Below are 14,820 nucleotides of genomic sequence, written 5' to 3'. Positions count from 1 at the left end.
TTTATGCCTTTCAGTGGTTGATCTTGAAAATGCACAGGTCCTTGCAGCCAAAATATTAAATAAATAAACTATATGTTTAAGTCTGGCAGTGAGCCATGCAGAGCAGATTTATTATTGTCATGTACTGCTGCGGGCAGGACAAACTCTGCTAAATATACCTTTAATATTTAATCCAGGTTATTTGAGTAAGGATGTAAATTGGAGCCAGTAAAACATGAAACACCAAAGGGATGAATGAGCAGAGCACTTAAAAAAAATGTGCTTGGCATGTTGAAGGAAGGACTGAGCCACAATACTGAACAGTACCGGAGGCTGTTAAAGCCTCTCTCCATGGACCTTTTTAGTCTCTGCCAAAAGTTGGAAGTCATAACGAAAACCAATGATTTTGGTTTGAGGATACATCATTTTGACAGGGACCTGAAACAACACTTGAGAGTTATTTAGAAGCGGCAACATAAGCCTCTTGGACAAAGTGTAGATTCAGAGGACAAGTAAAAGCAAATCTAACAGGTCTGATGGAGATTCCGCAACTTTTCCTTGAATGATAACACTTTTTCCACCTTGGTTTGCTATTGCGCGTGTGTAACAAGTTTTCCTTTTGTTTATCTAACACACCATGTTCAACCAGAACATTTAAGCCATATTCAAAGCCTTGTTTGTGAATTGTAATGCCAGTTTTTGGACAGCGAAGGCTCTAACTGTATCCTTCTCTCAGTTGTTTGTTATTGAACACACACAAATCAACTGAAATGCTGACTTTGTGTGTGAAGCTAAGTAGCTACCTAGCAAACGACCCGTGTGGCTGGAAACTGAAAAGCTCTTTAAACCCTGGCTTCAAAGGTGAGGGCATCTCCATAGCCTTCTGTGGTAAAATAGCTAGCTTTACAGCATTAAATATGTGACATCACAGGGTTAGATGCATCTTTTATATACAGTCTTTGATGCTACTTATTTCATTTTTTTTAAAAAAGTATTTGATATCACAGCAGCACTTTTGCAATATTATTATTATTTCTTTTATTTGTTGCTACTAGCATGAAATTATTAGACTTGGTCGGATTCCCACACTTGATCATATACTCCGACCACAGAAAGAAACTGTTTGCGTGATACAGAAGCTCTTACATCAGCATCCAGACTCGGTGAAAAACTTACAGGACGTCCACTATTTATTTCTTGAGCTTCTCTCTCACTTTGCTCTGTACTCCGACAGTGTAGTCACACTCTCCCCCCCACACACAGCTCTCAGAGATGCTGTGCGTGTCTGTGGTGTGGCGATCCATCTGCAGAAAGTCATGCAGAACAGGCCTCGGAGACTAAAATGGCCGCCACCCTGACCTGTGGTGCAGTTTCTCTAATGACCACCAGAGAGCACTCATGACCCTTTACAGGCCAAAATAAAGTCATTGCATGGATGGACCTGCACACAGACCCACAGACACACACACAGAAACACGCACACACACACAGACCACTGGAAAACTCCATTGATTATGTCACATCAACATGTGTTGATCTTATCTAAGTAAAAATGGAAGAATTAAAGGTAAATAGCAAAGGCTACCGCCACCTTTTGTCCCGTGCCTAAATGATGAGCAGCATTTATGTTAATAGTCTCTACAATGTGCTATACCACACTGGTTAATTCTCCCAGTTTCTATTTGCGGTATCTTTAATACAACATGTGCACTCATCTAGTTTATTAGAGGCATCAAACTACTGCTAGTTAGACCCCGCCCCCTTTACTCACAGGGCAGTTTTTGTTCCCAGCTTCCACAAAATGCTGAAAACCTTCCTGTGAGTGAGATCTGGCTCCATGCTGACTGCCACATCACATCACTTCAGTAGATTTGTCAGTCAGACAGTCATGCTGCCAATTTCCTGTTCAGTGTCACCCCAAAGGTGCTCTGCTGGATTCAGACCAAACCTGCATCTGCAGGACTTTACATGAAGGTAGCATCTCTCTGGTTTCAGGGATTTTGTCTAGGATGGTGGAACACTGAGATAAAAGCTTTGTTTAAAATAAAACTCAAATGCATCCTCCAAAAAAAATAAAAAAATGCTAATTGGATTTGAAAATCCCAATAATTTTAGGACGACAACCACAAATGTCTCCAACAACTTCTGTTGTCTCATTTAGCGACTTGTTAGCAATAACATGTCCAGATTATGTGAAAACACATGAGCGTGATACTTGTATATTTAATGATGCAGGATAAAAGTAACCACAGACCATATTTTAGGCATCTAAGCCAAACCCCTGGAAGTGAAATGGACATTAATGACTTATTTCAGGGTTTTAGGACTCATTCCTGCAGCACTCTGTATGTCAGTGTTTAACAAAGCATGGTTGGATTCCTTTTCTTGCTTCCGTCTGCAGTGGGCTGAGGGACCACTGAATGACTTGTATTCTATTGTTAGTTTCACATAAGAATGCTTTCTGGCAACTAACCATGAGTGTGCACTGTCCCAGGACCAGGAAATATGTAAAAATAGTCCTTCCTTGGAGCTTAATGTGGTTGAAAGAGTTTGAGCATGGGACAAGAGTCTAAGTTAGGATCTTTTCATAAGTGGAGAACAAAAACAAACTATGAAGGACACAAATATCATATGTGAATGCACATAAGCATTTATGGTGTTGTGCAATAACTTTTGTATACTTGTGTAATCCTTGTTAAATGTTAAAGCTCCTGCTCTTTGTGGCATTATTTAAGGGGGAATGTATCCACAGAGTGACACATTTCACTTTGACTCACACATTTCTTGTGTTCTCTCTCTTTTTTAAATTTGAGCCAATCACACATCTGCTTTCCTAACTGCTTATTCACAGTGAGCTGGGGCCTATCCCAGCTGACACAGGGTGACAGGTGGGGTACACACTGGTCAGGTCACCAGTCAAACCACAGCTCGAGGCAGACAAACACACTCTCAAATCAATAAGTATGGCCAATTTAGAATCACCAGTTAATTGAACACGCACGTCCTTGGGAGGAGGCTGGACCCACACAGGAACAGATGTGTTGGAGAACTCTCAGTATAAGGGATAGGAGACAAAGGATAAAAATGCCGTACAGTCCTGCAAAGTAGGACATCTGGTTGACTTAGCAACTATAGAAATGTGTTTCCTGTGATGTGAATAATGTCTGACTCTAGCAAACACATTTCCGTCCTGTACTAAAAGAAGGGTGGGTAAAACTCCCTGGAAAGTGGGATGCCAAACAATAAAACCTAAGCTGTTCTGCAGACACAGCACACTGGAAAAAACACAGAATACCTTTTTTCCACTGATGTGGTGCCACAGCTGCTGATGGTACATTGCCAGCTCTGTCAGAGTGCCTCATGCAATCAAGCCTATATTTCAACAGGTTGGAGAGTATGTGGTAAAAAGTTAGGATAATTGTGATGGCCAAACCCGTGGCCACACTCTAAAGTCGGTAACTTTTGTATTTTCATTCTTCATTTTGAACATAGTAATACATTTTATACTTTGGATACATTTGTTCTATTTGTAAGCGCGCACATTTAGTTTACTTATGTATTCATACTACTTAATTTCTTTGCTTTCTGACTAACTTTTGTCTTTTTATTTCTTACCTGCCATCATCCCTGGGAGTTGCTGGACAAAAGATGGTAGCCAGGGTTTGAAACCATTAAATACAAAGGAAGATAATTGGACCACACCACCACTTCCTGCTGAAGGGGGGAATGTGTGTTTTCTTTACTTTAAAAACAAAGTATTTGTATTTAATTAAATATTTGAGTTTAGGGTTTAATGGGGTTTTTGATTTTCTTCTTTAGTGTTTAGTTTATTAACAAACCAGATTGTACTGCATCGTTTGTGATTTATGATTGTGTTTTGTTTGTTACCCCTCATGTGTCACAATGGTCTGATCAGCCATTATATATACCCTTGTATGTCATTTCATGTTTAGGTCAATTATGTATGTTTGGGCAGTCATTTGGTTTGTTAAGGTTGCAGTTTTTGCCTGAGTTCAGTTTTGTTTCTTTGACCTCTTTTATGAGCTCAACATTTATTAGTCTTGTAAATATAATTTTTGGGGGTTAAATAAATGGAAACTATATTTTTCTAATAATTCCTGGGCTCCTCCTGTTTTTCAACTCGGTCCATCACAATAATATAATGAGTAAGACAAACATGGGAGAATAGCATAGCGTGCTATTGGATCACTGTGGTATTGTGTCACTTCCTGTTCTTGTTTTTCTGCAGGTTAATCTGTGCAGCTCATTCAATTACAAGCCTTTATCTCGACCAGTCGTGGCAGATGGCCGCCCCTCCCTGAGCCTGGTTCTGCTGGAGGCTTCTTCCTGTTAAAAGGGTTTTTTTCCTTCCCACGAGTGCTTGTTCACAGGGGGGTCATCTAATAGCTGGCTTTTTCTCTTTATATCGCAGTCTTTACCTGCAATATGAATAAAACTGAATAGAATTGGAGAAAAGAGTCCTCAATTTTGCACCAGGAGTACTACTTCAGTCGTAAACAGCTTTGTTTTTGACACCAGAACAAACAAACTCTCAGAATCAGAGGTTCTTTGATGGTTCGTTTATATTTTTTGGAGCAGTTGCAGTCTGTTTGAGGCAATAGAAAGATTCACAATTTCTCTTTTTAAAACACATTTGGTCTAGCAAAAAAAAGGTCACCGACGTTATATCTCCATACAGGTCTCATAGTAAGTTTTCTCTGCCTAAGGATCACAAGGACATACATAACGTTCTCAGTTTCCAGATGCTTACTAACAAAAATACAGCACGTCTGCTTTCCATCCAGTGTGTGTTTGTGGTGGTGGGGCTGCTGCATTATGAGTGGCTTTATCAAGCATTGGAAGATGACCTCTAGGACTTCTAAACAGCAGTGAGTAGGGAGAACCAGGGTCTGGTGTCACCTTTTACAATTTAGCCTTCTTCACTTACAGAAAAAAACAGAAGAAAGAAAAGAAAAAAGATATTTCAGTTTGACAACAAAATGGGCATGCATTGACGGGTGCATGTTTTGGTATCTGAGACCAAATCATCTAAAAAGCAGAGGTGCACTGGTGACACACTCCAGTGCATCAGTGCAGCACGATGGGTGGAGTCTGAAAACATCTTGTGCACAGACAGAATACAGACGTGTCGGAAATACTTCTCACGGATGTAGCACCTTTGCTAGACTGCCTCAGTGACGACGTGGATCCCTGGGCCCTGGTCTACTCTACTCCACATAGCAACAACATTACTACACAAAGTCGACAATTTTAGTGTGCTGACCAGAAAATTAACTGTGAACAAAATTCCTACATGTAGCTGTTTTTTTTAAAATTCTTTTAAACAAGTCTTTTTTTCCATAATGTTGCTGCTATAAGTGACATCCACATCTGCACATAAAAAGTATATATTTATATTTATATAATATATATCCGTACTCTATTAACAGTTGTTGTCTACCATGAAGTTAGAATTGCCAACCATCTCTCAGAAAAGTTTTTTCTTTTTTTGTACTTCAAACATGAATTAATTTACAACACAGAAATCAACTAATTTTGTACAACTCTGGAGGAAGTGAGGCTCCACAGTCCCTCTGCGATTTTCCTTTTTCTCTTCTTCTTCTTCTTTTTTTTTTCTTGTTACGATTTTACTCGGGAGTTTCGGTGCAGTTCGACGGTTTTCATCCCAGTAAAACACAGTTTAGAAAAACCAAAGCATTTACAAAGTGGCATCGTTAGAACGGCGAGGATGTTCAGCTGAAAACCTTCAGCTTAACTTGGACCCTTGAATGCACCGTCAACACTCCCCTTTCAGCTGAGGGGAAGTATCCCTCGTTTGGCACGGTTATATACATGATGAACACAGGTCACTCAAAGGAGGGGGGTAAAAGCAGGGGAATGGTGTGGAGAAGATGCAACGCTAGCCTAAAAAAGCCCAAAAAACAACCTTTCTTTAGCAGTTCTGGCAGCTGTACTAACTGTAGGGCAGTGGAAAGGAGCACCGTGACCTTGCAATTCATATCCAGTGTTTCACATTAGCAACATCCATGATATGAGTTCTGAAAGTCTGTGTGTGTTTGGGTAAGGGGGCGTACTTGGTGAGGAGGTGAGTCGGAACCAGTGGCAAAAGGCCTGACATGACACAGAAAATAGTGCAATGTACAGTACGCAATGCATCTCCGTAAATGTACAGTGTACATCAAATACTATACAATCAGAATTAAAAAAGTAGAAACAAAAAAAAGTGTTACAAATGACCAAAAGTCTTTCTTGCCCAGAGAATACGTCACGCTGAAGCCACAGACAGAAAGAAAAGTTTTGTGTGACAGACGTCCTATGTGTCCTACAGTTCTTGTGCTTCACTTTACTAAAACCCATGGATGCTATACCACATATTTACAGATTCCTCTTGGGGTATCTCTGACTCGCTGCAAAACATCTCATCCTCAAGTCCACCAATCCACGTTTATCTTTCATCGTCCTTCTTCATCGCAAAACCGTTTGCCAACTTTTGCTCTCGCGCTTCCCTTTCATGTCCCGACTCTCTTCTCTCTCTCCGGGTTAGTCTCTGATTGACATTCTGTATCCAGAGGCCTACAAGAAGCGGGCGCTCTTTCTGTCTGGTGAACCTTCTCTACCACTTGTTGATCACAAACGAAACACAGAAAGAAAATGTGTCGGTCAGTTTGGTTGGTGGTGTGCATGCACATGCTTGGCCACTCCTCCATTTGCTTCTGGTCCTCTCCTTCCTCTCAGAGATGTCCCTGAAAGGAGTGAAATGTCTATCAAGCTTTCTGCCCGCGTCTCCTTTCATGCGCTCCATCCTCCCCCTTCATCATCCTGCTATCTATGATGCTACTCAGGAACTACAGGGGAGGATGGGGAGGGAGGAAGGGAACCTGTCCTTTCATCTTCTTTCACTCCACCTTTAAGCCACCCCCCCTTCACTTCCGGGTTTTCTTTTATCCGTACTCTCCTCCTCCTCCCTCATCTCCCCTTACACCCAGGAATCTGGTGAGGCTGGGTAGTGGCTGGTCTCGTAGTTGAGCTCGCTGTAGGGCCGCGAGGCTGAGTAGAAGTCTACATAGTTGCCGGTGGACTTGAGGCCCTGCAGGTGCATGTTAAGGTCACCCTGCGGGGGACGCCCTCCAGCATGAACCTGGTTCTCGTAGCAGGCCTGATCCTCGTAGTTGCTGCTGTCAGGTGGAGGAGGATTTTGGAAAGGGGGGTAGGGTTCTGATGGCAAGCCTTGAGAAGATACCTAGAAAGAAGGAGAGCACAATCATTACAAATGACCACTCATGATTGGTCCAAGTCACCACAAGTGAGAGTGAGGGGAGTACTGGGAACCATGAGGTTTCTCATGTGACACTGCACATTGCTATAGAGTCGTCCACCATATTGGATGTGATACAATACAAAGCTTCCAAGCGATTGCTTTGGTTGCTAGCAGATGTCTACTACAAACTACTAGATGAGTAGCAGTAAAATCTGAAAAGGTGTGACACAAACAGGAAATGGAGATGTTCACCTTCAAGTTAAAAGCTGTGCCTTAGGGCTCACATTTCAAAAGTTGGAACTTTAACTTTGAAGGCAAATTTCCAATTTGTGTTGCACTTTTTACAGTTTCACTCCAGCTCAGAGAGCAGCTGGCCAGTATTTATACACAAGTCCATCACTTCTATTCAAACTACCACCGCAACAATATGCTTGTGACCAAACCAACCACGAGGAGCTTTTTTTCCATAGCAACAGGTAGTTGACAGATGGTCATGCATCCGTCTTTAAGCGTTTGATTGGGACCCTGTTCACTTGATTCTACGTAGTCACTATTATTGTCAATGCCATGTCCAAATAAGGTAGCATCACATGGTTAGTGGTCACATGTCTGCAAAACCTCAATAAAACTGAGTTCTGACATTCCTTCATCAAAGTGGGTGATGGGTAGCGATTAGCTTTTACCGGCAACACCATCCAACCAAAGACTAGACTGTGAGAATAACTGGAATTCACGGGTGTATTGCCATAGTGCTTAAACAGCATTCTTTATAGGTTTACAGTGACCTTTTAGGACGTCATAGTGTCTTTATAGTATCACTATTAAAGCCTTTACGATTCAGTTTCACTGTGATATTTCCTATTCACCTAGAACTATACAGCAGATCTTCCTCTTAAAGGTGAGATGAGTCATAAAGAATTGAATAAAGCTAGCAGCGCAGCATGGAAATATTAATGCTTTCTAGTCTATCAGATGCTGAGTGTTGTGGGTTTTCAAACATTTCCTCAGTGAAATCAGGGCATCTTAAACTATTGAGTTCAAATACAATCACTAACCTGTCTTTGGTGTTTTTATTTTTTCCTCTCTCTTTACACTTTACTCTTTACATCTTATTTTTGTTCACACCTGCTTCTTGTAGTGTTAGTAATTCATTTCATGAAGGAAGGAACCTTCTGAGTTTATAGTGGACATGTATAATGGCTAATTTACACTATGAAGCCCTGCTCCCAAAAAATGACATAGATTTACCGCTGTGCCATCTTGTGCCAGTACAGAACGTGATTTCACTGGGTAGGGTGGTTGGTGATAAGAGATAGCATAAACAAATGTAAGTCTAAATAGTAACAATAACTCAGTGGAAAAAAAGTCCTCCACACTGTCTTCATTCATAAAAGCCTTACATTATTTTTCAGTTTCAGTGCAGCTGGCCAAACAACAAGAAACAACAGCAACAAACACTTACTGCTAAAGAGACAGAGTGACAGTGGACGGTATATCCTTGCTTTTTCAACATAAAACTCATTTTTGCAGATAGGGGCAGTTCAAAGTGACCCCCTTATATTGCTTTTTAGTTTCAGTGCCCTTGTTTTCTACTGAGTTATCAATTGTGTCACTAGTTTGCTAACATAAACTAATGTAAGTCTATTAGCCACAACCAGCCAACCAACCCAGTGATGATTATGCTAAACATGTTCTAAAAACGTTAAGCCGCACAGTGTTAAACCTATGTTAGTTTTTGAGAGCAGGGCTCCATGATGTAAATTAGCCTTTAATGCTGGTGTGTCAGCTAGAGGTAACAAGTCACCTTTAGCATGTACATGAAACCTGATTATGGAATGTGTTTCCTAAAGAAAGGGACTTTTCATACCTGATTATACTTCAGGTCATCAGTTGGGGACACATACGCTCCTCTGTGTAGTGTTGAAGACCCACCGGAGATTTGACCTGCAGACACAGTGAGGATGAGTTCATGCTCTAAATCGTTTACTCAGTTTTTATAATTAAAGTAATCAAATGGGAGTAGGCTGTCAGTGGTATCAGCTGGACACCTGCTGCATTAACATTAATGAAGAGGATGATGAATGGTGATTAAGGAGAGCTTGGATTTTTTTGTTTCCCATGTAACAACTGCTCTTGGTGTGAACTCTCTCCAAGGATAGACCGCATACAACAATGAAACCCTCGCTGAAACCCAGGATGTTGACAACAAGATTAAAGCTCTGTGCTGATGGTGATGTTGGAAGAAAAACGCTGCTGATAATGAAAAGTTCCTTATAAGATATGATGGTGCAACAGCCTAAGGCCTTCCAATGGGAAGATTGGTGTTAGAGGCCAGAGGCCAGAATTGACTTAGCTCAATGGACCAGAGAGAAAACACAGACACAGCTTTCAGGTGTGCAAAGTGAGCAGACAGCAGAGGTCAGTGGTCTCAGATGCTAGTTGGGTAGTCATAAAACGATTCATTGATAAGTGGCTGCTCATGTGAGTCTGCAGTGTCTCTAGGTTTCTCAGTCAAAGCCACCCTTCACCTGACACATCCAATTTCAAAGCACTAACATAGCACAGGTAGAAATACTAGCTTGAGGACTCATAAAGGGACTTCACTGACCAGTTGGTCATGTCACTGTGGCTACATCCATCTTTTATATACAGCCTATGCATATAATCGGGGTGCACATAAGTGGTCCGCAGGTGTGCATTCGCTGTCAAAATAAAAGACGCACACCAGATAAGAAGTTGCAACGTGCGTTTGCGTACATATAAAAGGCAGTGTTTTTGTCCACTAGAGTGGGATTTTCACGGCATATTCTGCACCACATCTCTGTGCGTTCATCATTTGTTTGAAGCCAGCTCACCTCCTGCAACCACTTTTCCGAGAATACGCGCTTCTTTTGTGGTTCGGACTCCTTCTGACATTTCTTTGGGGGTGGAGGAACACCAAAGTAATTGCTTAAAGGAGCTTCTTTGACATCTTTAAGAGTTCTAAACAAATGTCTGTCCTCCTCCAGAAAATCTTATATACGCAAACGCGCGTTGCAACTTCTTATCTGGTGTGCGTCTTTTATTTTGACAGCGAATGCACACCTGCGGACCACTTATGTGCATCCCTGCATATAAGAAGGTTTATGGTTGGAGTGGCTTAAAATGGAAAGATTTAGTCTAATTTATTGGTGTCTGTTTGTCCAGACAATTTTTATAGAGAAATTTGAAGCTGCTGCTAGCAGTCTGTTAGCTAACCAGCTAACTAACTAACCAGCATCTCTAAGACTCTCACACTAACTAGCTACATCTTGATTAAATGTATTTTGAGTCACCTGTGATGTTTTTGCACAATGTCAGCTTTAACACAATAACAACAACCTACTGAACAAAAAAGACATAACAAGTGTGATGTAATAAGCACTGACAGGTGGATTTATCTTTGGGCAAAGCTAAACTACAAAAATGAAAGTGGTTTTAACCTTTTCACTCTCTCTTGGGATAAAAATAAATAGTTTCCCATGAAACGATTCCTTTCATATCTCTTAACGCACACTCCTTTATACTAAAACCATCACCTCTGCTGGAAACAGCTTTATGTGTGTTTGTGACAAATGTGCAGTTTGGAATTCCTACCCGCCATGGCGTCTTTCCGGGATGTGTGCTCGCCCTTGCTGCTATGGTAACTGGCATTGCCAGTTGACTCGTAGTCTGACTTTCTCTCCTTCAATGCCATCATCTCCCTGGGGGACGCAGGAGCACTCGCTACATACACACACACACATTAGATCAGTCAACACATTATCAATACAGATCAGGAAGAAACTACAGAAGGGAGGACAAGTGTTTGCAACACAGTCGAATCCTTTCAGAGCAACGTGAACTTGTTCAACACTCTGAGCTCTTGCATTTACCTGCCAATGAAAGCAAAGAAGTCTGTGGCTTCACTGTATGCATTACTTGCTCTAACCATCACTCTGGAATGAGTTAAAAACAGGGGTACTGGGAGCAGCTTTGACTGTGGCTCTGTGGGTTTGGACCATTTTCCACAAATCTTTAGCTTTTTGACCAGGCTGTGATTCAAAGAGGTAAATACTGAGTCATCCCTCCTCCCTATGTCGGCTTTAGTCTATCCTCTCTTTTCTTCTTCTTATCCTCTTGCTGCCTGACTGCAAGCCCCTCCTATATATTCTCACCATTTCAGACTCCCATTGGCTTATTAAGTTCTCTTGTTGTTGGTGACCTGAAAACCTTTTTGTACCCAACAGGCATCCTGGAAGTATCAGAAGAAATATAAACACCCACAGTCCGAAAAAAGAGAAGGGGATGATGGGATCAGTGACGGTGACAATAAGTTGGATCTGGTAAGCCATGTCGGCAATTGATTTGGTGCCATATGGTTTGCTCTGATCTACAAATCACATAGAAGCTGCTGGTTATGACGCCTGTTTGTGTTACTGTGCCTGTTTCTTTGCCTGTTATAATCCATTTAGTATTGATCTAGATGCTCATTACTGCTCTATTGGCACAACAAATCTGTTAGGTTTTGTATTGTTGATTGTCATTTACGCTTAGAAATATTTAACCATATATGCTTAGAGGTTTAATCAATTGTGTCGTGATAGGATGTGTGATTTTTAGCAGGCTGCAAAGGCTACATTCTGGGAGCATGGGAAGAGGTCGTACCTTGTTTTATTGTTTTACGGTAGGATTAACGTAGCTATGTCAGTTTTAGTCTAAGTGCTTTTTTACATATAGATGAACTGTTGGATTTTCCAGACCAGCAGGTTAAGGGAAGTCGTTTATGGGGCCACACTCTGACCCCCCCCCCCCCCCCCCCCCACACACACACACACACACACACACACACAAAGGCAAGGTACTCTTTGTGTGTATGTATATGTAGTATGTTAATGAACTTATGCATATTCATGTAACCTCAATAAAAGAGCAGTGTTACGGGGGAGCGGACGAGAGCAACTGGGGTCAAGCGAAGAAACGGCGTTTGTCCGGTTCTCTCCCGTGCACGAGAAACATGAAGAACTTTGCCTACTTCGTGTCTTGCTTGCTGTGTAATTATATTGTCTTCAATGTTCCAGCGAATAGGTTCAAGCTACAAACCTATCAAAATCCATTGTAATATCAGCATCTAAACACCCAATCATCGACTTTTATTGAAATGCATTTATTCCTATGGTGTTAAATACAAAGGAACTATTTCCTTTATGTGCATTTGAAAATGAAGAGTGAAATTAAAGAAAGGCTCAGTGGACAATCTGTGACTGCCTGCAAAATTTTACAAATGTGAAATGAGTCTTTATCATACTTATTTCTATTTTGCCGGTTTGTCAGCTGAAAGGCTCATAAATCCAGCCTTGGCTATTGTTTTTAAAAGTAGATGGCTAATACGTGAAAAATGTTCAAATGCTCTTGCATGAAGTCATTTGAAATTATTTTTGAATTATGCATTAGCTCACAGTTGGCAGCTGTAGCTGCCTGGCTCTGTGAATGACAATAGGACTATATTCTATATATTACAGGGTGGATTTCTATGAAACTTGGCAGTCAAGGTCATCATATAAACCTCACTGACTTTGTGATCACAGACTCCATCAGCAGGTTCCCACTTTTGGCTTTCTGGGAAATCTTGCGACACCTGATTGCCATTAAATTGGGCATTATATAAGAAACTTCTTAAAGGGTTTTTTATTATCTTCATTTCCCCTCCTGTAAGAAACCTGTATTGTTCATTTAAGCTCATTAAATGCTAAAATATCATCTCATTTTTCATTTAAAATGTTTTGTCCCTGGCTGTGAGTAAAGGCTGTGCCCAAATTTGACTTGAAGGCAATATACTAATTGTGCATTTCTTGTGAACTGCTTTCACAGTTTTACATAAAAAAGTAATAAGGTGGTTTTGAATTAGCCAATACAAAATATATTTCCTGTTGAAAACAAAAACTCACAGTATCTCTAAACTTTAATTTATTTCTTGACATAATAAGATTTTTAAGCCACTGTCTGCCCAGCTCTGTTAATGGCATCCAGAATATTAATACAATGGGAAAATGACCCATGGGTACATCTGTGGTGGGAGGGGAAGTACTAAGTTTGAAAGTCCAACATGTCCAGTCCACTAGGACTAACTCACATCTACACAGTGGATGATAATTGAAACAACTGGTTAAAGGAGATTAAACAGATTTTATAACTGAACACCAATTTAAATGAGATCTTAATGACTGACTTTGTGATGCCTTTCTCCTCCATAAACAGCTTCACACATTTGGCTTTCTGTCAAATCTTGTGACACTGTTTCTATTAATTCCCATTAAATCGCTGGTGCAGACATTTAAAGACTATATGAGCAATTTAACGCTAAAAGCGCGACATAAATGCATTGGGTGTTATTTTAAAATCATAATCACTGGAAATGGAGGAATTGAGGTTGCAGACGTGACATTGAGAGCTGTGAATATTGGCTGTGGTGATGATTCCTGCTGACCTACAGTTCCTTTAATTGCTCTTTGAGGCTGGCTCCAAATGATAGTTAATCCTCATAGACTGCCACATTATAGATGATATAAACATGTTTACAGCCAGATATGAAAAACTGCTTTAGTCATAGCAAATTTCACGCTTAATCTATAGGAAGGGTATTTTTTACTAATTGTACTATAAGCTTTAAAGCTGTGTATGAAGCATGTGGCCACTTTGGCAGGTTGAGTCTGATGCAGGCAGCTGCAGCTCAGCTTCACCTGCACTAATTAAAGCCATTAAACAGGATCTCCCAACAAGTGTTTTTGGTGTGCTGCCTTTTATAGTAACAGCTAGTCCACGAAGACTGTGCTCCAGTTGTGGAAAGTGACATTTTTGTACTTTATTTGTATGATGTGTGTGTCTGAGCGATGCATGTATATTATAACCAAACCTCCCAGCACTAATTATGCAACATTGGCCATAAAAAAGGAAAAAAAGAGCTAAGAGTGTTTTTGACTCCACTACTAAACACATCACTAATATATTCTCAAACACATCCACACTTCTGTGCACTTTAGGCACTTCTTCTGTCACACTTACAAGCCGATGGATGAAATGAATTTAGTATCTTGTGAAAGGACACTTTGACAGCTGCCCCAGACAATCTATGCAAGCAGCAAACGGGCTTCACATGTTTTCAACCGCAATTCCACCACCCACGTAATTGCTGTCGCATTAATGTGAAAGCTTAGGCAGCACATGCACAGTGAGGAGATGCAAATGCATGTTATTAAGAGCATTATAATTTCTCAATAAACAATTGATAGCTTAGATAAATAAGTAAATATGAGGCACTCCCATTTTACATTGTCACGGGATGAACTGTATCGATGAATGCTCTTCAAGGGTTGTGTGTCTTACACAACGTGATCACTGTCAAAGTGTCTCCATCAGCCCAGAAACACGGAGGCCTTGGAGATGCTCATTATTATTAGTCAAACCTTAACTTAACACAAGGGCGGGAAACTTTTTTAGTGCAAGGATTTTCCTTGACAGCGGAGTAATTTACCAGTGGTCACTGTAGTGTGAAGGTTGAAGCACAG

General features: G+C 40.8%; 1 protein-coding gene across 9 annotated transcripts in view; it reads right to left on the bottom strand.

Annotated features, from left to right (window-relative positions):
- Positions 1-4,544: 4,544 nt before the first annotated feature.
- The window catches only part of ctnnd2b (catenin (cadherin-associated protein), delta 2b), a 227,297-nt gene continuing 217,021 nt past the window's right edge, over positions 4,545-14,820 (bottom strand). For all 9 annotated transcript variants that reach the window (XM_086273574.1, XM_086273576.1, XM_086273577.1 and 6 more), the window contains 3 exons: positions 10,874-11,002; positions 9,126-9,202; positions 4,545-7,240 (listed from right to left, as the gene is read on the bottom strand). In XM_086273574.1, the coding sequence (XP_086129700.1) occupies positions 6,977-7,240; positions 9,126-9,202; positions 10,874-11,002 (470 nt within the window). In that variant the 3' untranslated portion in view covers positions 4,545-6,976. The remainder of the gene's footprint in view (positions 7,241-9,125; positions 9,203-10,873; positions 11,003-14,820) is intronic.

The sequence above is a fragment of the Aulonocara sp. 'chitande type north' Nkhata Bay genome, linkage group LG18 (genome assembly GCF_057382095.1).
Source record: "Aulonocara sp. 'chitande type north' Nkhata Bay isolate Kocher_YH1m ecotype deep benthic linkage group LG18, A_spYH_male_GT1.1, whole genome shotgun sequence".
Lineage (NCBI taxonomy): Eukaryota > Metazoa > Chordata > Actinopteri > Cichliformes > Cichlidae > Aulonocara > Aulonocara sp. 'chitande type north' Nkhata Bay.
The sequence above is the reverse complement of the archived record's forward strand: the minus strand, read 5'-3'. Positions and strand labels throughout refer to the sequence as shown.